This window comes from Micromesistius poutassou (assembly GCF_964030765.1).
Source record: "Micromesistius poutassou genome assembly, chromosome: 17".
Taxonomy (NCBI): domain Eukaryota; kingdom Metazoa; phylum Chordata; class Actinopteri; order Gadiformes; family Gadidae; genus Micromesistius; species Micromesistius poutassou.
This window is the reverse complement of record NC_140287.1, coordinates 8,015,629-8,039,324: the sequence shown is the minus strand read 5'-3', so window position 1 is coordinate 8,039,324 and position 23,696 is coordinate 8,015,629. Positions and strand designations below refer to the sequence as shown.

General features: G+C 44.6%; 1 protein-coding gene across 1 annotated transcript; it reads right to left on the bottom strand.

The window, feature by feature from the left end:
* Positions 1 to 7,107: 7,107 nt before the first annotated feature.
* Positions 7,108 to 23,529, bottom strand: mthfd1b (methylenetetrahydrofolate dehydrogenase (NADP+ dependent) 1b). Its single transcript, XM_084482260.1, has 27 exons — positions 23,390 to 23,529; positions 21,162 to 21,246; positions 20,840 to 20,899; positions 20,658 to 20,711; positions 20,415 to 20,551; positions 18,590 to 18,690; positions 18,377 to 18,513; positions 18,072 to 18,183; positions 17,772 to 17,899; positions 17,173 to 17,270; positions 16,827 to 17,000; positions 16,145 to 16,281; positions 15,971 to 16,017; positions 15,536 to 15,643; positions 15,330 to 15,404; positions 15,101 to 15,203; positions 14,926 to 15,002; positions 14,381 to 14,521; positions 12,341 to 12,409; positions 11,972 to 12,083; positions 10,505 to 10,644; positions 9,577 to 9,618; positions 9,215 to 9,315; positions 8,947 to 9,124; positions 8,430 to 8,537; positions 8,067 to 8,219; positions 7,108 to 7,896 (listed from the first exon to the last, which is right to left on the bottom strand). Exons 1-27 carry the CDS (start codon positions 23,425 to 23,427, stop codon positions 7,807 to 7,809), a joined length of 2,805 nt encoding a protein of 934 aa, XP_084338386.1. The 5' UTR covers positions 23,428 to 23,529; the 3' UTR covers positions 7,108 to 7,806.
* Positions 23,530 to 23,696: the final 167 nt, after the last annotated feature.

Below are 23,696 nucleotides of genomic sequence, written 5' to 3'. Positions count from 1 at the left end.
TAGTAAAGGCTACTGGCAGGTGCCTCTGGCTAAGGAGGCCAGACCCTACTCAGCCTTCAGAACACCCCATGGTGGCCTGTTCCAGTTTACAGTGATGCCCTTTGGCCTGCATGGGGCGCCAGCCACGTTCCAGCGGCTAATGGACCATGTATTGGAGGGGACTGGTGCCTTTGCGGGGGCATACCTGGATGACATTGTTGTCTATAGCACCACCTGGGCAGAGCACTTGCAGCATCTTGCGGAGGTGTTCAAGCGCATCCATCAGGCGGGGCTGACTGTCCAGCCCAAGAAGTGTGCCTTTGCTCAGCAGGAGGTGTACTACCTGGGCCATGTTGTCGGGTGTGGGATGATCCAGCCTCAGAGGGCCAAGGTTGAGGCCATCCGCAACTCCACAGCCAAAGACAAAAAAGGATGTCCGGTCCTTCTTGGGGTTAGCTGGGTGGTACCGGCGCTTTGTGCCAAACTTCGCCACCAGAGCAGCGCCACTCACGGACCTGACTAGGAAGTCGGGGTCTGTGAATGTCCCGTGGGAGCAGCGACATCAGAAAGCCTTCATGGACTTGAAGGAGGCTCTCTGCAGTGGTCCAGTGCTGCAGAGCCCGGACTTTGAAAAGCCATGGACTGTACAGACTGATGCCTCTGGAGTTGGGCTGGGAGCCGTCCTACTTCAGGGAGAAGGAGAGCAGCAGTGGCCGGTGGCCTACATCAGCCACAAGCTGTTTCCCCGAGAGACTCGGTACTCAGCCACTGGGAGGCCAGGAGGCAGGGCCCCGGCAGCAGGGCTCCAGCGGAAGACAATCCCAGGCAACAATCCCTTCATGTCGCGGTTCAGTCTGTACAAAGCCAAAGTTCCTTTCCCCCAATTCCTTCTTAACCATGGCCGAGATAACCGCCACTACCTCGTTGTGGAAATACCAGAGACGTCAGGGAATCCGACGCAGTAGTTTGAGATTCATAATATCATCCGGAGGCGCACACAGCTTTTGGCCGTGATAATATATATTATATTTAAATATAATAATATATTATTTAGATATAGAGCTCCAGGACTCCCGCTGGAGTACCTGGAGTGTTCTAGAATATTTACAGAACATGGCCAAAAGCTGTGTGCGCCTCCGGATGATATTATGAATCCGAGCCATTGCGATCCATCCACTGTAAACACTAGTGCATGGTACCATGGCCGCAAGCTGCTCAGGGCCACACCCCCACCCTTCACCTGGACCCGCCTCTCTCCTCCTCATTACCATTTAAAGCTACAGACACATAAACGGCACTTTTGTGGAAAGCTCATTGTGGGGACTGGCTCATAGTCGCTCGTAGTGGTTGCACCAAGGCTGAATTTCGGCAATGAGACATCAAATACTGCAATAGGGGCCACTAACACCTATATAAAAGCATCCATAAAGTAGCATGCCATGGGACCTTTAACAGACGGCAAGGACTTATTTTAATGTATCCTATGCATAATCCCCCTCATGGCCAAACTGCTGAGCATGTTTAAGTATCAAGATTGAGTTTTCAATTATGCCAGCACTATCTGGATGTAAATCGCCGGAGCAGCAGTCAGGGACACTCTTTTCTCTGGCTCGTGGCCATTGTAATACCTGTTCTTCCAAAAATACATCATAGCCCAGAGCTGTTGTTCAGACTAGGTGTATCACCCTGGAGTGAGTCATGGGCCTCTATAAATACAATCAAAATACTCACAGTGTGCATCAGTCTCTCAACTTCTAGACCAGGTAATGTGAACACATGATACAGTTAATGCATGCAGCAGTCTTAACATTTTGCATTTTCATTGAAGGTGTTCATTTAATGTTTAAAGTGCTGAAGATTATGTTCCACTCTTTCTCAAGTAGTGTTGTGTACAGTTCCTGTCATTCAACCAGATAAGATGGATCCGGAATGTGGTAAGTCTACAATTGTATATATTGAATGTTTATATATGTATATTTATTTTCTTGATTGAATGGCAGAACAACTTTAATCTATTCTTCCATCTTTTCTTTCACACAGACAAGCCAGAGGAGGTGAGATATTTCAAAACTAAAAGTGGCAATTGCAATTGGATTGAGTTTGTAGGTGTTGTGCATTCTGCCAACAGAATGTGCTAATTTCTGCCGACAGAATGTGTTGAGAGATACTATGTCCCTCTTCGCAGTGTATGCCCCAAGGAGGGTGTGAGGATCGTGGAAAGAGTTGTGACAAAGGAAAGGGAAAGGGCAAGGATGGAGACTCTGATGGAGTAAGAAACCTTGCATATCTGCTATAACTCTTTGCTCTTAGTCTCAATGGCTAACCAACTTACTACCCTATTGCCTCTTTGCTCCTTTTTTTTCTTACAGGAAGAGAAGGTAAGATAATAATATACTTTATAATAATATATATAATTATATATATTTATAATTATATATATATTATAAAGTATATTATTATCTTACCTTCTCTTCCTGTAAGAAGAAAAAAAGGAGCAAAGAGGCATATATATATATATAGGCTATATATATATATATATATATGTATATATTCTTTAATGTTTTCCTTTTAGTGCCATGGAAAGCCAGGTGAAGGTGGTGAACGACATGGAAGGGGAGGAGGCCCGGGGTGTGGAGAGCGTGGTGGAGGGCGTGGACGTGGAGGTTGCAACCGCGGAGATGTCTAGACCTCTTGTAGGAAATAAGGGTATCTCCAAGTGTATTCCATTGCTTCATAGTAATCAATAAAACGATTTGACCCAAATCAACTGTCATGTCTTCAATTCTTCTACAACGTGATATTATTGTTATTTACCAATTGTGTGACCAGTGGGGTATACTACGAACCTCGATTAGTGGGTTAACGAGGTATGTTGCGCTCAAAGCCTGGGTTAGCTGGGACACGAAAGTCGCTCTCTTTTAGCGTCGCTGTATCACCATGGTGACTTATGATGTCAGTCAAGCAAGCAGGTTGACAGCAGGTTAGTCGTCACCATTTGTGGGTTTTCCCGTGGACCTCGGAGCCCACATCGTACAGGGGTCTCTCCGGAGACAGAAGGTCTTTCGGGACAGATAGGCCTACGATCCCTTGGCATTGCCTGAGAATTATTATTTTTGAGAGATACAGGTTCTCATCAGAGGGTATTCGCTATTTTATCGCCCTCGTTGATCCTTATGTAGACAGTGCTTACTGTTGCGCAGTGTGTCTCCGTGAGAGAGTGGTTGAGTGGAGGTAGCGTTTCAGTCTTGAATTTCTGCGTGCGGGGTTTATCTCCCAAGTGATGCGCATTTGTGTGAAGCTTAAAAAGTCCCAAATCATGTTATATGGAATACTTATTCATTAAAGGTTATTTGTGTTATTTGTGCTTATTTCGAACTTGAACCCATGTTCTCAAGGCCGTGCTGGCACCACAGGGTAAAAGGCATGACGGACCGGCGGATTTTAACCCCGGTCGCTGGCGTTCGGGTTTTATAAAGTCCACTACGCCACCGCCACTCACAGCGTTTGAAAACATATGCGATACATTTCTTATATAGGGTGTAATTAAAGTTAATTCCATAAATTATAGAACAAGGCAGGTTGGACGTTGCTTATGCATTTTGAAATCATCATCACTATATTGGGATCAATGGCGAACAATTCATCATTTGGCATAGTTATTTTATAGACTATATGCAGAATCCTTTCACTTTTACGAATTTACACGATCGGCTATTGGCTTTTTGCCAGCACGCCTCCCTAGACATATATGTGCAATTGTGTTGCCCCTAGCTGTTTTTTTAAATTTTGAACTCCTCATATGAGTTAATTATGACTATCCTCTTGAGTGAAATAGACTGCTCTTGCTCTATCCATTTTGTAAAGGTGAGTAAAATGACGCGATAAACGCCCCTTTCACGTGAACGCGCGTTGAACCTAAAGCGGAAAACCTGGCTCGACTAAACGAATCCCAAGTGAGTGTCGTAGTAGGCCTACCATTTAATTCTGATCGCGAGTTGCGTCTCTGTCGATCCAGGTTTTCCCAAGAAAGCCTGGGTATGTTCAGCGAGGTTCGTAGTAGGCTATACCCCACTGGTCTAACGGTCTGAGGCATGTGCTCAGACCGTTGTTGGTTTTGACACCCATGTTGAGGGTGTCAAAAGATATTGACTCTGTTGACATTGGTTTTCTTTATTCGTCATGCTATAAGATACAGGAAACACATGGTCGAGAGCTTTTATTAAAACTCATAATCAGATAATGCAAAACTAAGGTTTTCTGAAAAACTTCACATTGTTTTAAAATCGACAATTTAATGTTATACACGTGACTAGTAATCATAATCAAAAAGTCTAAAGGGAATCTGTGTCAATACACTTAACACACATTATAATTATATAATAATTGTCCACAAATATAAAATTCAGCATATACACTACTTATTCAGTCATTCGCTCTTCTGTTAGCTGGCCCTGGGCTGCTTCCATTGCAGCCCATACCACTGAGTATGCCATTTGCATCAGCAGACTTTCTTGTTGTTGGTCATGACCTTTCATAGCATTGTCTTCAAAGTCCCCTGCGTTGCTAGTTTCCAGTGGATTTCTGGAAATCTCTGCGCATCCAGCTTAATTCTGTTGGAGTCACTCGTACACGCATTGCTGAAACTCTGTTGGTCCTGCAGGACTTCCAGACTCTGGTCATCTTTAAATGATCGCCTATCCATTTCTGTGCAGTGATAGGCCGTGGTCTTTCAGGAAATGTTGGCTTATCCAAATCCTTTTGCTGTCCACTGGCGCCTCCTGCAAGTGCCTTTGGTAATCCTTGATCTGCAGATGTTTAAAATGTCTGCCAGGCACCACGTTGTCCTTGATATATTCTATATTGTATATATATTCTATATTCTATTCTGTTCTGGCAATTCCTTCAAGAGCTGGTGCGTCTAGGACAGATGAGACTCCTAAATGCAATAAAGCACAAAATAGTTGTAGAAAATATCTACTTCATGTATGCTCAGTAAGTCCCCAAATTAGACAAATTTCACTACTTCGATTTTTCTTATTTACAAAAGCATTGTGGTCTCACCTGTCTGGATTATTTTACCCTCAGGATACAGTACTGAAAAAATGGAATCTATTCCCCAGAGGGGCAGGGACTTAGTCTCCGGCTGCGTACGGTTAACCAGAGTAATATTTTGTCAAATTTTCAGTGAGTGAACTCATAAACACAGCCTTTTAACACCGTTTCACCCCCTCCCCGAAATGGAACTGTCCTTAGATCATGTGAGGGAAATGTGGACAAAAGGGAGCTGATCTCTATCTATCTATCACTTCTTCCTTGTGATTGGTTCCCCCCAGGCCAAAAGTTTGGCAACAAAGGTGAACTAGATAACACTACTCAACCAATGGAGTGGTTAGATTAAACAACCTGAAGAGAACAAAGCTTAAATACATCATTGTGATTTTTCAACACAATGCAAAAGCACTCAAATCTACACTGATGGTTAACATCTCAGGGCAAGGATGCGTGATTGCATCATGAAGGTACAGAGCTGGGTTCATCATGTTCATAGCAACGCCAGCTATGTGTTCATTGGCCAGGACTATATTCTCCTCCTCAATGTACTCCTGGCTTCCTCCGATCCTCTCCTGGAGAAATGGTGAAGGCTTTTTGGGTCTTTGCTTTTGCTTGCAGAACATCCGTTTCCTCAAGGAGAATTGAACAGAATTGGTATGTGGCCCTGGACGAAGTTTTGCTTCTCTTGAACAGTTTTTCAGGGGGAAAAGTCTCCTAAGGACCGTCTTGGTTTGGATGGGTTTAGCCTCCACCCCTGCAGACCGACACGTTACAGGGCTGAGGTCAGCTGGCTGAATCCTACAGGCGCTGTCGACATCCCGTGACTCAGCGGTAAGCTCCGCCACTGAGCTTGAGGGTAGTCTGTTGAGCAATGTGTCTGCACAACATTCATCCTCGTCCCCGCCTCTGTATTCAGACCCACTGGTACACGTGAGGCAAACAATGAAATGCAAAAAAAAGCCACTCCACGCAGCTGGCCCTTGTCCAGGCTGATGATGAGGTCGCACAGCTGTGGTGTTGCCTTGATCTTTAGAGGGTGGTCGGTTTCCTGCAAGACACGACTCACTCGAGGACTCACACGACTCACCCAGGACTTCTCCATAGAGTTCAGTGGGATTGTGAGGCTTCAGGGAGTCCATTAATAATCCAGTACTGTTCTTCTGTAATTGACGTCCCGGTGTATTTCTTCTTTCCCTATTATTGGCTTTCCCAGGGTCATTTGTTGGTTCTGAAGCTTCCCGATTGCGTCTGAGCCCCTTTATAAGCGCACCGCGTCCAGCTGTATCCATGGTGACTGACATGCTCATTTAGGATTATCCCCGCTCCTCAATAGATCAATGAACTGGAAAAGATCAGATTAGTAAAAGATGATTATATTTTTCAATGATCAAATACAGAAATTGAGTGTAAAATGTGTGTGCTCCTAATGGTTGTAACTGTAAAAATGCATACCAGTCCTAAGAAATTGGTAAAATATGTGTGAGAATCATAGCTGCTACACAGTTGCGTCAATGGCTCATCCATTGGCTTTGTAAATATTAGAACAGGAAAAAGAAAGAAAAATAAACATAATTAGCAAAAAAGTGTTCCTTACAATGGACATATGGTAATTTAACAGTTGTTTTTATAACATGCAAGTTATGCATTATGAATTAATACAATATGCATATTTAAAAGGAAATAGGATACTTTTTCGGGGGGGATTCTTACCTGTGGTGGTTATCTTCCGTCTTCTTGTCTGGTACTTGCCTCTGAATGATCAACGGAGCACTGTGGTGGCACTGTGGGGCTGCAGACAGTGGCATCATTGCACATGGGTTGCCATGGTGACGGAATGATTGACGTATGATGATTAGTATTGTTTTTTATACTTTGCGATCGTTCCATCCATTTATAGTTATTCCAGTGTGTATAGGGCTTGTACATTGCAACATTAAAACGCAATGCCCACCTCCATTATGGAAGCACATGAGCATTGAAAAATTTAAGTCATTGTGTTGTTAGTAAAGGTGTTTTGGTCATTGTTGAGAAATTAATGTCATTGTGGGAAGAAAACAAAATGAGAATATAGCATTTCTTACAATTTAAGGCTTTAATTCATTATTTTTTTCAGCATTTCAAATAACAAAATTAGTCAGAAGAGTAAACGAAGACAAAGAGTGCAATATAATGACCACAGCACCTAATGAAAGGGTCACTGTCATTGCCACTTCTGCGTAATCATATACTTGACCGTCTTAATGATTTGCAGTAAACATGAAATGATCGCTCAGCTGACCAATCAGGGCGGGAAACCCGAGCTAAGCTTTGAAATGCACAAAATGAGGGCTTTTGAAACTGAGCCATTGGGTGCAGCAAAAGCCATTTAAAGATAAAAAAGGAATGTAAACAGGGCACTATTGACTTTCTACTCGCCTCTTTGTCAAGGTGACAACCAGTTCTGCCTGATTAAGTGGTTTCATTAAGCCTACACTGCATGACTTTGCAGTGGAACTAAATCATTCATTTCGGATGCCATATTAAGAGAGGCTGAACCTGACTGAGAAAAACATCACAGCACTTTCACTGACGACCCATCACATTTTATTAGGGCTCAGCAGGGGAGACAGGGGCACATCCGGAACGAGGGAGACGAGAGAGGAAAAGAAAAGCATAAACAGATCCTGATAACCGTCACACTGAAATGTCATGACGTCCATCTTCAGCAGCAGTAATTCAAACGATGGCTGTCGTACACTGTGCTTTGCATCAGTAGACCAGTCGCAGGGGTCCAACTCAGAAGAGCCCGTTCACCTGCTCTGTCTCAGGGTCCAGATCGATGTCGTAGAAGCACGGCCTGGTAGGCAAGCCTGGGATCGTGGGCATCTAGGGTGAAAGGACCAGTAACAAAAGGAACAATGTTTGGTATTGCCAACAGCCCATCCTTAACAACCCTTCAATTAGTTGGCACCCTAACAACAAACCGTTTAAAAACATTATTTTGTAAAGCCTGTGGGGAACCACAAGACAGAAAAGGGGGTGTGGGCCGTTCGTACCGTTCCGACCAATGGGAAGAGGAAGCCGGCGCCCACGCTAGCCTTGATGTCTCGCACTGGAACCACAAAGCCCGTGGGCACGCCCTTCTTGTCCGCGTCGTGAGACAGGGACAGGTGAGTCTTTGCCATGCAGATTGGCAGGTTGCCAAAGCCCTGAAAAAACAAAATGGGTGAGTTCAGTCAGGTGAGGTGAAGGCAGGGCATTTGACAACATCAGGCAAACTGTAGGGATCAGCACACGGGCGGTGTTGCGTGGAGGCAGTTGCCTCCACACTCAACTGCCTCCTCAGCGAGGAGGCAGTTGAATGCTGGCCTCCCAGCATTCTCCTCGTTCCACCGGTATGAGGGGAGGGGAGGACTTGCCTGCTTGGTGTAGAGCTCCACCTTGCGTTGGGCCTCAGGCAGGAGCTCGATGTCGTCCGCGCCGTAGATCTTCTGGGCGATGATTCGGATCTTGTCGGTGATGGGGAGCTAACAAAGACGAGGAATGAAGGAAATGTTTTTCCAAGACAGAATGTAAACCAAGAAGTGCAGTTGAGGCCATGATTTTTTTCTTCAGCTTTCTATAACAACTTCACACATCTAGACTCCAAATAATGCAAAGGGAAGAATTTCTTAGGTATATTGCACATTATATGCCCTACAATTTCCTGCCCCTGAACTCCATTAAAACATAAAATGAGAGGAATCTCTTTAGCATTCTTAGCATCCATTTTTGTTTTCCTTAGCACTACTTAGTATTTTTATTTTATGGTTTTGTATTATATCCTGTGTCTTCTGCTGTGCTGCAACAAAGGTATTATCTACCTATCAATGCATTTAGTAATTCCCATTCCTGTTCATGAATTGTGCTCCCCGCTAAAGCGCACCAGGGCCGTACCTCGACATCGTATAGGAACTTGAAGTCACTGGGAGCCTCCGAGGCCCTCTGGACGGCCTGCCCAAGGGCCACGGCCCCGGCCCCGCCCTCCGCCCAGTGGGAGCAGCGGACGGCATCGAAGGCGCCCGCCGCCTTGGCCACGCTGCAGATCAGCTCCAGCTCCGCCTGGGTGTCGGTCCTGCAGGGCGGGGTCAGAGCGGTGGGTCATGTGTTCTAGTCTGTGGTTCTCTTTGGCTTGATAGGAGAGCAATGGCCAGTGGGAGCTTACTTGAAGGCGTTGACGGCGACCACCACGGGAACCCCAAAGAGTCTGGCGTTCTCAATCTGCTTCTTCATGTTACCACAACCCGTCTCCAGCAGCTCCAGGTTCTACACACACACGAATAACAGAATGACATGCTCCACTCGCATGTGAAAACATAACAAAGTCCTTCAAAGTGAGTGAATGTGGTAATCATCAACATATATATTCAATGTTTTATTTGGTCCCCTTTGACACACACACACACACACACACACACACACACACACACACACACACACACACACACACACACACACACACACACACACACACACACACACACACACACACACACACACACACACACACACACACACACAATTTACCTCTTCCACGTATTCCTTGGGCAAAGGCATGCCAGCAGTGACCTGGGTAAATAGAAGGAAATTTCTTTAATTGAAAAAATATATATATGTTACATGGACACAGCTTACCAGATTATAGTACAAAGCAAGACAATATGTATTTGATTAATATTGAGGTTGTGTGATTAGTAGAAAATAGTTTCAATTACGTTCTAATGGCTGATTGTGCATTTGGAGAAACCAGATTCACGCTGGTGTAGGTAATGCATGTAAAGACAAACAGTAACTAGGGATCAAGATAAATACTTTTTAAGACAAATGAATCACAGGTAAAGCATTCGTATAGGCTTTTCACATTCAAGCGGTAGCAGGGCTATAATCAAATTGACATTTCCGTGGTTGCAATACTAATGCTGCAAATGATTGCATCAATAAATGCATCATACAATTATATCCAGTTCTTTGTGTTCAACACTCATTCCCCCTCCTCTAAATTCTCCTGTGAGATGCACTTGTGGCAGGAGGTGTGATGGAATATAAATCAGTTTTATTTTCCTTAGGGACCACTGAAACCAGCAGGGAACGTAATTACAGTCACACCAGGGCATCTGCATTCATAGAGGGAGATTAGGAGACACTGAGCAGAACACAGTTAGCTTGAACATTATTTTGAACAAAGCCTTGGCATGTATGCAATTTCCCATGCAGTTTGTTTCATTTTTATGCCTACAGTAAATGTAGGCATAAAGTAAAATGTATCTTCTGTCATCTGTTTTCTAAATAAAGAAACTAAAGAAGAATGATCAAATATGAGGCCCTTAACTACTGTTTAACAGTACTACAAAAATAGCTGCTAATAGTCTGACATTTGACGGCAGCACCCTTTACAGTACATCTAACACAACAGCGCCCTGAACGGCGCCACAGAGGGAGCCCCAGGGGGACTGACCTTAGGACCCCCGCCGTGCATCTTCAGCGCCCGGACGGTGGCGACCAGCACGACCACGTGGGGCCGCAGACCCGAGTACCGGCACTTGATGTTGAAAAACTTCTCCATGCCGATGTCGGCACCGAACCCGGCCTCCGTCACTGTGGAGCGGGGAACGATGCATGAGTCGTGGAGCGTCATGAGCTCCAGGTAAGGAGCGGTTCGTAATTCGTATACACGATACAAAGCACAGTGGAAGTCCTGCAGGCCGTTATCGCCAGAGATGGTGGTGGTGGTGGGGGGGGTTGATCTAGTGCTGTTCTATGGATCTACGGTCAGGCCTTTTGGCGATTCAAAACCTCAATGGGTTTTGAATTGCCAAATGGCATTATTCCACTGCCGCACTGTGCCAGATCCTTTGACGTCTTTGTTTCTGCTGCCAACTAGCAGTGCCAGTGTTCCTTGTGATGGTTTAGCTCAAGGCCTTGACAAGGTGCCATGGAGAGCAAGTGCAGCGGTCATAAAACACTGGAGTGCTGAACGTGAAGACATGTTAAAAATATTTTTAAAAATTTAAATGAGGGATGACGTTAATGGAGAAACTAGATTGGCTGTTGATGAAACTGAAATAAGATTGTTACTCGTGTTTGCTGCCAAAAGAAGAACCAAAGAACCACTCGGCTGAGTATGTGAAGCCAACACTGGGGGCGCAACTGAGTGTAGACAGTGGAGAGTGAGATGATAGTCAATGAGGATTTCACATAAAATCAATGTACATATCATATTATACACATGGTGTACATATCATAATGAACTACGCATTATGTTCCAGTTTTGTTGACTTATTTAGAGCTTCTGTCCAATTCATCTGATGACTCGTAAGCCACGAAATATGTATCTTACATGCTATATATGTGGGTTTATTCAAATTCTATTCAAAGTCTATTTAATAAAGCTGAAGGGATTCAGGAGGATTACCACGGCTGCCAGCTGCTCGTCAAGTAGCCTCAGTGCTAGTTAAACGGCTCCAAAAAGGAAGGCCCATCGCATCCATCAATTGTGTATGGGTAAATAATTTGACAGTAGCTGTGGATAGCCCATACACAGCGGAAATAGACTAGATCGTCATGAACATAGCAGTTAGCTTTAGAACAATTATGTGCCGAGAGTCAAACCCCTTTGTTCCACTAGTGACATGGTATGTTTTTGAACCAAGGCCTTCCTTTTAGAAGCACAGTGGTCTGGGTACGGGTTGGGCACAATGGGTGCCACAATGCGACCGTTTTATTTTGCGTCATGGCCACCCTTGCTAATGCAGAATGGCTCAACCAAAAAACAAAATCCTATTTTAGTGAACCAAGTAATATAACAAGTAAATATAGCATTATATATATATCTATATATTATATAACAGTCATGTAGGCATCACTTGAATGAACGCATCAGATGCATAAAACCAAAACAATGCATTTTGTGAGCTTGACTCACCTACGAATCCCTCAGGCCCGACTAGCTTCAGCGCTATCTTGTCAGCCAGGATGGAGGAGTTGCCGTGGGCGATGTTGGCAAAGGGGCCGGCGTGGACGAAGACAGGAGTCCCCTGTGGACGAGAGAGGACTCTGTGACACGAGCGACTGAACCCCTAAGCCTGGGGCAATGTTTACATGATGCAACTGGCAAGGCCAACCGACCATCCTGGGCTCACCAGGGGTTCATGGCCGTCTTTAGACACACGTGCTGCACAGTGTTAAGTAATTGCACATATGACTGTGTCCTAGACACGTCTCCACATCTATGGACCTCTCCATAGATGGGTTGGTTCATGTTGGTTCTGTGCGGTGGCGGGGGGAAACCCACCTCCAGTGTCTGCATGAGGTTGGGCTTGATGGCATCTCTCATTAGAACGGCCAGGGCACCGCTCACACCCTGTGGAGGAGAGGACATGGATCGAGTTGCTGCTGAAAACGTGACACACGTTTCAAAACTTGAAACCACTGAAAACCACATGAAACCACATAGCGGCTTTAAAATTAATACTACCGGTATGATAACATCAAGCAACGTGATCATTACTGTGGATTATTGATAACAGAAGCTGAACCAATAGTAAAGCGGCTGAAACCCTTACAATTGGATTGTTTGTATGTGCATAACAGTGGCGGCTGGTGGTTTTTAAAGTGAGGGAGGAAGGACCACGCGCTTGGTTGCCATTGGCCTGCTTGCACTGTTAGGGCGTATGGTGGCATAAGTATGTGAGACTCAAGTTGTTTCAGGGTGTTTTGGTGAACTACAAAATAGCAGGGAGAGATAATTATGTGAATAAAATTTATACAAATCCACCAGTAGCAGCATTGTACTTTGAAAGCTGGTGGGCAGCATGTCTTGGACTACAAGGGCAGAAGGAAAGGATGCAAAGCCAATTAGTCAAATCAGGCCTACTCTTGATTTGTAAAACTAAATAAGAAAATCTGGGCCTATCATTGGGCCTATTTTTGCCCTCAATGACTGAAGCTATTGGTTGTAATTTGGCTATGTTTATTTTCAGCTACAATTGTTTTAAGAAAAATGAAGACACAAGACCAAAAGTGATGCCATTTAAAATGCATCATGCTCTGAATCATTCACTAACATCCTTTCCACAATATTAAACAGAACGGTCAGAGTAACAAACAATTAAAAGAACAAGAACATAATTTCACAACTATTGACATGGGCTGTAAGCCTAACATTGTTTGAGGCAAATGTGGATGTTAATGGATGTTTCAGAACGTTGGTCATGGTGTTAAGCCAATTAAGATTAAGGGACTTCATTTATAGATCAAGTCAATCCTCCTCGCTGTTTGTATTGCAAAGATATCTGTAACCTGGTCATACCAAACGGGATATTTTTAAAGTGATTCCAGAATAACGGCATGTGTAGCTCCACGTTTTCGCCACCCTTTCAGGCAGCTTGGTAACCAAACGGTGGAGTATCGAAAAATAGGTAGCCTCAGCACGTTTATTTCGGCTGACTTTTGGCGGTGGAAATGCCAATAAAAGCAAAGCGAACCGCACCACACCGAACTGCACCACACCGAACTGCACCGCACCGCTCGGTGGAAACGCCAGTATAAGCGAACAGAGCCGCACTGTACCGCAACGAAGAGTAGTGCACCGCTCGGTGGAAACGAGGCATACGAGCGGGTTTGTTGGTTCTCGTAGCCTAGAGACTTGAGGGGATAAACCCTCCCTCCGGGCTGCTTCACAGCCAGGGCTCCTGCTTATTGGTTCATAGCGCAGCCAGGGCTCCTGCTTATTGGTTCATAGCGCAGCCAGGACTTCTTCTTATTGGTTCATAGCGCAGCCAGGGCTCCAGGCTATTCGTGAATAGACGTTGAAACGATTCAGATCCCTTAGCTAATCCCACCCACTCAGAGGAGGACTTTCCTCCACTCTCCCATTGAACCCGTTATTCACCGGCCGCCAGTAGTGCCCGAGAAATTAATGGGAGTCAATGGAGGCTGAGGGAGGAATGTCCTCCCTGAAGTAATATTCAATAGGTGATAGGGGTGCTAATGTCCCTTTACCCAGGGAAACGAACATTACATATACAAAGGCATTAAAGTAGTCATATTTAAGGGCATTAATTCATTACAGTAGTCTGGGCAATCTACACTTTTTATTCTCAATAATGTTAAGGAGGATCTTCCTCCCTCTCCTCACTGGAGAAGCATCCACTGGTGCATAATATAGAAATCAAATCCTCATTATGACAGTAACTACTTATATTTCCCAGAGCTTACAGATTAGCAGCAGAAAATACAACCTCCAACTGTCTTGCTATGGTGACAGCGGATAAGGTTGTGGGGACTGAATGGACAAGAGGAGAGAGAGGACAGGGGGCTGATGGGAACTGACCAGGTCCTCGGTGGTGATTGGCTGCCCGCTTTTGCTGGTGGCCACCACCATGTTGGCCAGGCGCTGGCGCATGTCTGCCAGGCTGCTGGTTAGGGCCAGCACCGCCATTATCTCACTGGCCACGGTGATGTCAAACTGGGCCTGGTGGACGGTGGAGGAGAAGACAAGAACAAAGAGACATGTACTAGGATACAGAGACTCTTGAGAGCTGTGATGCATGGTCGGAAAAAATATGTTGAAAGTCAACGATATTGGACATTTAATTCATAATGGGAATTAGGGCTTTTTTAAAATACATTTTTGGGAAAACACCAGATTTTTCCTAAGAAATTAACTAGTTTTAGTTTCTAGTCTGTGTATTGAGCACTTATGTGAATAAGGAGGGCAATATTGATCAACTTGAATACAATCACTATTATGATTTGATTGATTGATTGATTCATTCATTCATTCATTCATTCATTCATTCTTCAATTACGGAGAAAAATAGCTCCAGGAAATTTTGAGTGACTCGCAAACAAGACATGAGCTCTCCCTCTCACTACCTCTCTGGTGAATCCCTTCTCAGTGGGCGACTGGCCTATCGTGATCTTCCTCAGGAACCGGTCGTTGGTGTCCAGAACTGCAAGAACACACACAGATTCACAAGGGGATACACAAAAGGCGCGCTACACATTATAAATCCATGACGCAGAGGAACAGCTGTCCTTGCGTTCACACCTCTCTGCCAGGTCACAGCCTCCGGGTTCATGTCCAGGCGGGCGAAGCGAGTGACCTCCTCATCCGTCAGGGTGTTGGGGTCCGTCTTCTCGATCCCCAGTTTCTACGACCGTACAAAGAAACGCATCGTCGTTCATTCATAAAGCGCTTTCTGCACTTTTTTTTGTTTGTTTTGTGATTGCGATTTTTCCTTCAGTCAGATTTGCCCTTCAGTCAATACCCTGTTTACCTTTAATCTGTTGATCTGGATGGGGGAGAACTGTCTCTGGCCTCCGCTGATTGGAACCAGGCGGTTGTACAGAGCCTGAGGTCAAAGAAACACAAAGACAGAGAGACAAAGAGACCAGGACGACACATGTTAACACAAGAACACGTTCCGGGCACGCCAACGAGGGAGAGAGCCACAGCGAGGGGACGTTGGGATGGCCCACTCACCTTGTCCGTCTGCGTGTTCTCATGGAAGATGCGGGCGTCGATGGCTGCGGCCACCAGGTTGTTGGCGGCGGTGATGGCGTGGATGTCCCCGGTGAGATGGAGGTTGAACTGCGAGCATCAGTGCAGCCATTGAAATACACTACATGTATCACACAAGTGTTGCTGGCATTTCTGAATCATGCAGACTACCAGAGCCCTAAGGAAAGATGCCTCTGCTAAACGAGTGTGTGCACGTACAGACTTATACCCTTTATACTTCTATTCAATGTGATTATTTAAAAAAAGAAAGGTAATTGGTTGGTGTGTTGGGTTTGGAGTAGGTAGAGGGAGGGGCAGGAGCCGTTTAGACTAGAGCTAGCATGAAGTCTGAAATCAACCTCAAATTCTACATGTTGTACCATTAACAAAAAGTGCTTCAATGTGACTTGGCATTACCTCCTCCATGGGAATGACCTGGGAGTAGCCCCCACCTGCGGCACCACCTAGCAACAGAGACCAACGCCGCCCGGTCAACACAGATCCATCACACGCATCAATCTTCAACAGCCCGGGGGTCCGTTTGACCGCTCCGCTGAAAGGCTGCGCGGCTACCGTGTCGAGTGTGCTGACCTTTAATGCCAAAGGTGGGCCCCTGGGAGGGCTGGCGGACACAGGCGAAGACGTTGAGCTTCAGGTGGGCGCCCAGAGCCTGGACCAGTCCAATGGTGGTGGTGCTCTTTCCCTCCCCGAGGGGGGTGGGGGTGATGCTGGAGGGAGAAAAGGAATAATTAAAATAATACTTTCTTAGGATCGGTGAGGGCTTCAACAATATATGAACATGGATAATTAATAATAAGTATAATTGGTAGCTTAGTGGCCAGCGTGCTTATAAGGTTGGTTTGGGCAGGGGCTTCTGAATATGTGTTTTCCTTGGATTTTGGCACAAGGGATTATAACATCTGATCCTGTGTATTAATAAAAAAATGTATTATATTATATATATATATATATATATCATATAATTAATTTTTTATATGATATATATATATATATATATATATATATATAGTGAAAGAAACAATTTGTTACGTTTAAGTCAGGTTTATGGTGTTTGATTCGTCACACTAGCGCTAGTAGAAGGTAAACACTGAGGGGATCTCAAGCTCCATCAACATGAGCAGATAAACAAGACAAACGCACGCCTTGGAAGAGAGGAACTGAGTTCAGAAGTCAGCGGGGAGAACACCACGTAGACAAGGCATCGTGAACCACAGAAGCCAACAGACAGACGAGACCTAGGCGGTTGCCTTACCCGGTGACCACCACGTATTTCCCGTCAGGCTGTGCCTGCAGGCGCTTCATGATGCTCAGCTGGACCTTGGCCTTGGTCTTGCCATAGAGCTCCACCTCGTCCGACAGCAGTCCCACCTCTCTGGCCATGCAGTCGATGGGCTTCGGCACGCAGGAGCGGGAAATCACGATGTCGCTGTCGTAGGGCAAGAGCATAGACATGATGTAATTCATGCATTGGTTAAGCAGACAGTCAAAGAAGACCAATGCAAGCTCTTCTGGGGAAGATTAACTCAAGTTTCGAGGGCTGATATTTAGGATGTCAGAGCAGGGTTCTTGAGAAGGTAGGAGAACAACCAGACACCCACCTGGGAACGGGCTTCTGCAGGCTGAGCTCGGTGTAGGAGATGTTCCACTTGCCGGGTTGATGGCTGTCCAGGAAGCGCTTGGCACCCAGCACGGTATTCTACACACACCAAGTCTTCGTAACGTCATTAAATTGCCTTTATCCCCGAGGCAAAAGCAGTGGATTATGAACAAATATCCATGTTGTGTGTTGAACAAGGAAAAGGTTAAAATAATCTAAACTCATAATCAAGAAATGTTTATTGATTTGTATAATATATGTATTTAGTTTGTTATAATCAATGTTAATACTGCTGTGCACAAGGCTTGATAAGATTGCACTTTGGACTATACGCTTGGGTTCTTAAAGTGAACAAAAGTGAATTTGCATGGAGTGTTCGATTGATTCTAATTACTCGATGACGATGGAAACCATCCATGTTATAATCTCACACAACATGAATAATGGGGGGTTTTTCATGCTATTCGGTGCAAGTTCTGTCTTGCACCGAAAATATACATAAAAGTGGGTGGAAGGATCTTAATTAAAGTGCCATCCCTAGTAATTATTCCACCATAAAGAGCACCAGTAAGACTACGGCCATAGTAAACAAAGTCTTACCGCCATGAGCATAGCCACCGTCATCGGTCCGACGCCCCCAGGCACTGGGGTGATGAAGCCTGCCTGTTCTTTGGCTGATGTGTAGTGGACGTCCCCCACCACTCGCTTTCCACTAGGCTTGCTCTCATCTGGCAGAGGAACATAAGCATCAACAATTGGACTTGCTTTGGGATCAAAAGGATAGTTTTTTCAAACTGGATGTGATGATGTTTTTTGATAGAGATAATATGCATTTTTCTACTACAAACTTCTGAGGCAATATTCGTCTATGGAACACGGACTGTCTCAAGGGTTACAAACCTGGAACGTGATTGATGCCACAGTCAATGACCACAGCCCCCTTCTTTATCCAATCTCCCTTCACCATCTCTGCTTTTCCAATGCCCACCACCAAGATGTCTGCTTTGCTCACCTGCACACAAAAAGGACAACAATCAATAAGATAAATATGTTGTGATGTGTCTGTGAATAGTTTTAATGAATCAAGAAAGGAGCATGTATTTTATTATAGACAGAGATCATCTTCTGCACGATCGACATGAAAGACCTAATTTAGTGAGACCAATGTCCGTGGCCAATCCACTAATGAGTGCCGTCCATTTTACCTCTTCTGACAGATTGCCTGTCTTTGAGTGACAGACGGTGACAGTCGCGTGGCTCCACAGCAGTAGGTCGTGCATGGGCGCGCCTACAATCTTGCTACGGCCAATCACAACGGCCTTCTTGCCTGCGATGGATATGCCTGCACACAAGCCATTGGATCAGACAACATTGTTTCCTCCAAACCGTCATAAGGCAGCAAAATCTTTGACAGCTACCTGTCTGTTTGATGAGCTCCATGCAGCCGTTGGGGGTGCAGGGCATGAAACAGTCACCCAGGTCTCCTCGAGCAAGCTTCCCGGCGTTGATACTCGTCAGCCTGAACAGAACACAAAACACACAGAATAAATTCTCTGTGTTCATGAGGAATAACTAAGACGTTTTGAAAATTGGTCTTTTAAAAAAGGTATCATTGTCATTATCTTTAAGGGGCCTAAAACAAAAATGTAGTTACGTAAACAGAAATATACATAAGTTGGGACCATCTACTGATAGTAGATGATCATTTGTGCTGTGGAGCAGTGAATATACTTGCAATTGACTTGAATAGTTTGTAAATTGTCAATTTTTTATTCACTGGGCTAAAAGGGCATATTACATTTACATTTAGCAGACGCTTTTATCCAAAGCAACTTACAATAAGTACATTTGTCATAAGAAGTGAAACAATATATCGCAGTTGGTACAGTAAAGATGTTCATAGAACCAAGTGCAAGTACTAACAATCACCAGGCTAACCCCATTCCCTGTATACAGCAGTGTGCAGATGCTACACAACTAAGTACATGCTACACAACATGCATGCACAACACAATTAAGTACATGCTACACAATTAAGTACAATGAACGAATACAACCTGCATTAAGTGCATTCATCAAGTGCCAGGACGTACAACAAACAATAGTGCAACAGACAAATAAGGGACTGAATGGCTATGTAGAGTCTAGGTGAACTCTGAACAGGTGGGTTTTGAGTCGTTTGCGGAAGCTGGTGAGCGACTCTGCGGTCCTGACATCAGCAGGGAGCTCGTTCCACCACTGTGGTCCCAAGATAGAGAAGAGTTGTGATTTAGCTGATCGACCTTTGGTTGCTCTTAGTGATGGCGGTACCAGATGTCCAGCTGAGGTAGTTGAGCGGAGGGATCGAGCTGCGGTGTGCGGTTTGACCAAGGCTTGGAGGTAGGCAGGGGCAGTTCCATCATCTTGAATCTGATGCGGGCTACAACAGGGAGCCAGTGGAGGTGGCGGAAGAGGGGAGTCACATGGGAGAATTTAGGTAGGTTGAACACGAGGCGCGCTGCCGCGTTCTGGATACACTGCAAAGGTTTAATAGCAGAGACCGGGAGTCCAGCTAGGAGCGAGTTGCAGTAGTCCAGGCGGGAGATGACCAGCGCTTGGACTAGAAGCTGAGCTGCTTCCCTTGTGAGGAAGGGCCGTATCCTGTGGATGTTGTAAAGTGCAAATCTGCAGGGTCGGGCCACTGCGGTGATGTTGGCGGTGCAACATAACTGGTTGTCTAGTACCACACCAAGGTTTCTGGCAGTTGGAGATGGAGATACAGTGATGTTCTCGACAGTAAGTCCAAGTGTGGGCAATCTTTCCCCAGTATTAGGAGGAGCTCAGTCTCGTTGAGGTTAAGTCTCAGGTGATGTCGTCCAAGTGCTGACGTCTGCCAGACATTCAGATATGCGCGTTGCAATCAGGGCTTTGTCAGAGGAGGGGAATGAGAGGAATAGCTGGGTGTCGTCCGCATAGCAGTGATATGAAAAACCATGTGATGTAATTACAGAGCCTAGAGATCTGGTATATAAGGAGAACAGAAGGGGCCCCAGTACAAAGCCTTGAGGGACACCAGTGTCAAGTGTGCAAGGTTTGGACAAGGAGCCATTCAATATTCCATATTACCACAATCAATTACCACAATAGCGATTCTTCAATAGAAAAACCACTGTAGTCATCTACATCCCCACCAAAGGATGAATCTTTCAGTTCTTGAGATGTCTGCTGTTGACGTCAGCCGCCGCCGCTGCTGCTGCTGCTTACCCGTCTACGTCCTTCTCCGGGGCCACGGCGTTGGTCACCTTCTCTGTGTCCATCTTGTTGATAGAGTCCAGAGGCAGCTGGACGATGAGGCCGTGGATGGAGGAGTTCTCATTCACCTCTCGGATACAGTCGAGGACCTACAGGCGCCGTGTTACAGTTACACACCTCACACAGAAGAAGACACTACTCCATGTGAAATGTGTGTGGGCATCGGCTTCCACTGGTCCTCTCATCTCCGCTTACCTCACTCTCTGTCACGGTCTTAGGGAGTCTCATGTGTGTGGCGTTTATTCCAATCTAGCCATAGAGGAGACAATAAAAAAGATAAATGTTTATTAATATTATATAGATATATATTTTTTTATTAGTAGTATTTTATTTTTTTATGGATCCGATCTGATGAGGTCCATGTGTTATGAACATACCTCTGCAGCTGCCTTGATCTTCATGCTGATGTAGAGATTTGAATCGTCTCTGTCGCCCACCTGTGAAGTAAACCAACACAGATGTTTCTGGACACAGCTTAATGTCAGCCACACAAGGTGGACACATCCAGGGTGCATTCAAGGACACCTAACCGGCCATGCAACAAGAAAAGACTGACTTTGGATTGAGGACACAAACAGGCCAGCCTTTGAAGTGGAGGTAAGCCATGAAAAACACACTGCAAACTTTTTTGAATGCTCCAAAAGGATTTGGAGCATTCCTGATACACTGATGACCTTGGTTTCTCCTCCTTTGACTGACCTGTAAGACGACCAGACCGGGGCTGAAGTTGGGGTCCTGAGCCTTCATCTGTTCCACTTCTTTCTTGAGGCGCGCCCGCACCTGCCTGAGAATATCAACAGAAAACAATTGTGTTATTTATTTAAGTTCCAACAACACACAGATCGAGACACGGAATAGAACTAGACTCTGCACCGTCCAGCTAATCTTGCAGCAGAGGTCCAACGAAATGACACCACGTTTGAAGAATGTGGGTTCCTGCAGTAAAACATACACCACCATCACCAAGTTAAGGAATCTGTCGTCTTACAGTAGCCTGACAGCAAACCAGCCAGCAAACCACAGCAAGTTTAACTTTTTTCAGCAACACCATTCCGTTGGCCTTGAGAGGTTCAGTTAACAACAATGAGATTATGTAACGACGATGTGGAGCTGCTGACGGTGCAATACTGCAACACATGCATCATTTCTACTGCTGCAAGCTACTTGAAGCTGGTGTTACACTGTACACATTTACGGTCACATTACTGCCCTTTTGATCTTGATTCACACAATAAAAGATAGCATGTTATCTCATTAGATAACAAAGGATAGACATGGGTTAACTTAATGTTAAGCTTCAACCAATTGCTATGTAAACATTTAGCAATTAATCAAATGATCAAATAAGAGTGATCAAAGAACAGAGCTGTCACTCAACCAGACAGATAAGGAATGTACCGTCCTCCCCAATGCAAACACAATTGGATAGTATTGAACTACAATTTTGAATTGCTCCAACAATGGCTAAATGGGTATAAACATATATGGTTGTCCACACAGACCATGTTCTTTATTGAGCTTATTCAAAACTGGCGGAGATCCAATAGGGTGTAGGAGTTAACTTACAATCAGGCCTCACGTGGCCCCAAATTTAAGCAGAATACCTCACATGATGCCAATAATTGCATGGGCATGACACTAATAAGTGGCAGCAGTAGGAGTTAGGCCTATATCTTCAAGTCTAGAGACCCAGGTTAGTTTTTGTCCTAGTATTTGTCCTAGTAAATCAGAAATACATTTTACTTTTAGACAGACAGACTTTTGTAACGACAGTTTAGTGACCAATTTAGTGGCCAAATTAACTGAATTGCCTTGGAAAAAAAACAAAATGAAAAAAACTATGGCTATTTTCAGAAATAAAGTTATCCATCTCTAAACAGTGTTAATAATTACAGATTTGATTTATGACAATGTTCAATCACAGTATCTTGCCCACAAACTATATTCAACCGAGCATGAACCTACATGACCTGAACTTGTCTGGACTGGATGGACCTCAGATTTATCATTAAGTTATCCACTAACCAGTAGGCTAACCCTAAATGAGGGTTGGATAGAATGCATGTCTTGTGACAAACATACGTCTCAAACTAATATTGACAATTGACAACCGAAACAAGACGGTCAATTATCTTCTGTTCCAAAGACATCGCATACATGTTCACACTTCAAAAAGCCATTTAAGCATAATATAAATCCATTGAGGGTGAGGGTTCATTGCATGGAATTTGTCACTTTTTGCAACAGCTTACATAACAGCAATCGATCCTGCAACTATTTAACAGCAAAGTCTACTTCTGAAAGTGATTTCCAGTGGTTGGTTTCCAGTCAGTGTGGCAAAGCTTACTGGTTCAAGGCTTGCCATTTGTCTTACAATACATGATCGAATCCTGACAGTACAGGTTATAACAACTTAGTTAGAATAAATATTTAAATGTTTACAAATAATGCCATTTGTAGTTTGTAGTTTAGTTTGATTTGCTCTATATCCATGTGACTTTTTTCACCCTAGTGTGTGAAATATTGCGATCATAACATATTCTACTAATCGGTGGTATTTTTCATAAAGACTAGGCCTTGTAGTAGCATGTACTTAATTGTGTTGTGCATGCAAAAAAACGGTAATTTCAATTCAATAACAAAGTAGTCTAAATAAAGTACACAATGTTGCACATGAACACCTGATGCACGTGGTCAAGACGTGCGTAATATAATCCCATGCATTATCTAACATTCACGCTGCTACCATTATTTAAGAAGTCGCTGTAGGCTATAAAACAGTCACAATCTTAAACTAAGCTAGCCATTACAGAATATAAGGTATTACAAAACTTTACAGCTAGCCGGCTAGTTAGCTGGTACACATTATCAACGCGTGGTTTTTTACCAATGGACCTTATGGTCAAACGAGGGCATCATAAACTTACGCGGAAACCTCTTTGCCGCTGATGATTTGGGCTGGCATGGTTCGGCTGGACAGTAGTAGAGGGACAGATGTAGTGGACGCGCTACCCTTTCTCCGGAGCAGATTGTGTTCAGTGAAAAGTCTGACAGTAGTTCAAAGACCGGAGTTTCACAAGGCAGAGAACGCCTCTTTCTACGCTTTTTACGCTGCCACAGTTACCGTAATCGCTTTTAGAGAATAGGCATTACTAGCTCGTCCATTCGCACGTAGGAGTGGATACAATATAGACGTGGTTTGATTAACTCTCTATTACAGTGAATCTAACCATA

Excerpts from the sequence above, each read along its gene's own strand:
- mthfd1b (XM_084482260.1), bottom strand. The coding sequence starts at position 23,427 with ATGCCAGCCCAAATCATCAGCGGCAAAGAGGTTTCCGC. Across the intron at positions 15,204-15,329 it reads TCCAGATCAACAGATTAAAG|AAACTGGGGATCGAGAAGAC; the intron begins GTAAACAGGGTA and ends GTACGGTCGTAG. Across the intron at positions 9,619-10,504 it reads TGCACGGCGGGGGTCCTAAG|GTCACTGCTGGCATGCCTTT; the intron begins GTCAGTCCCCCT and ends CTATTTACCCAG.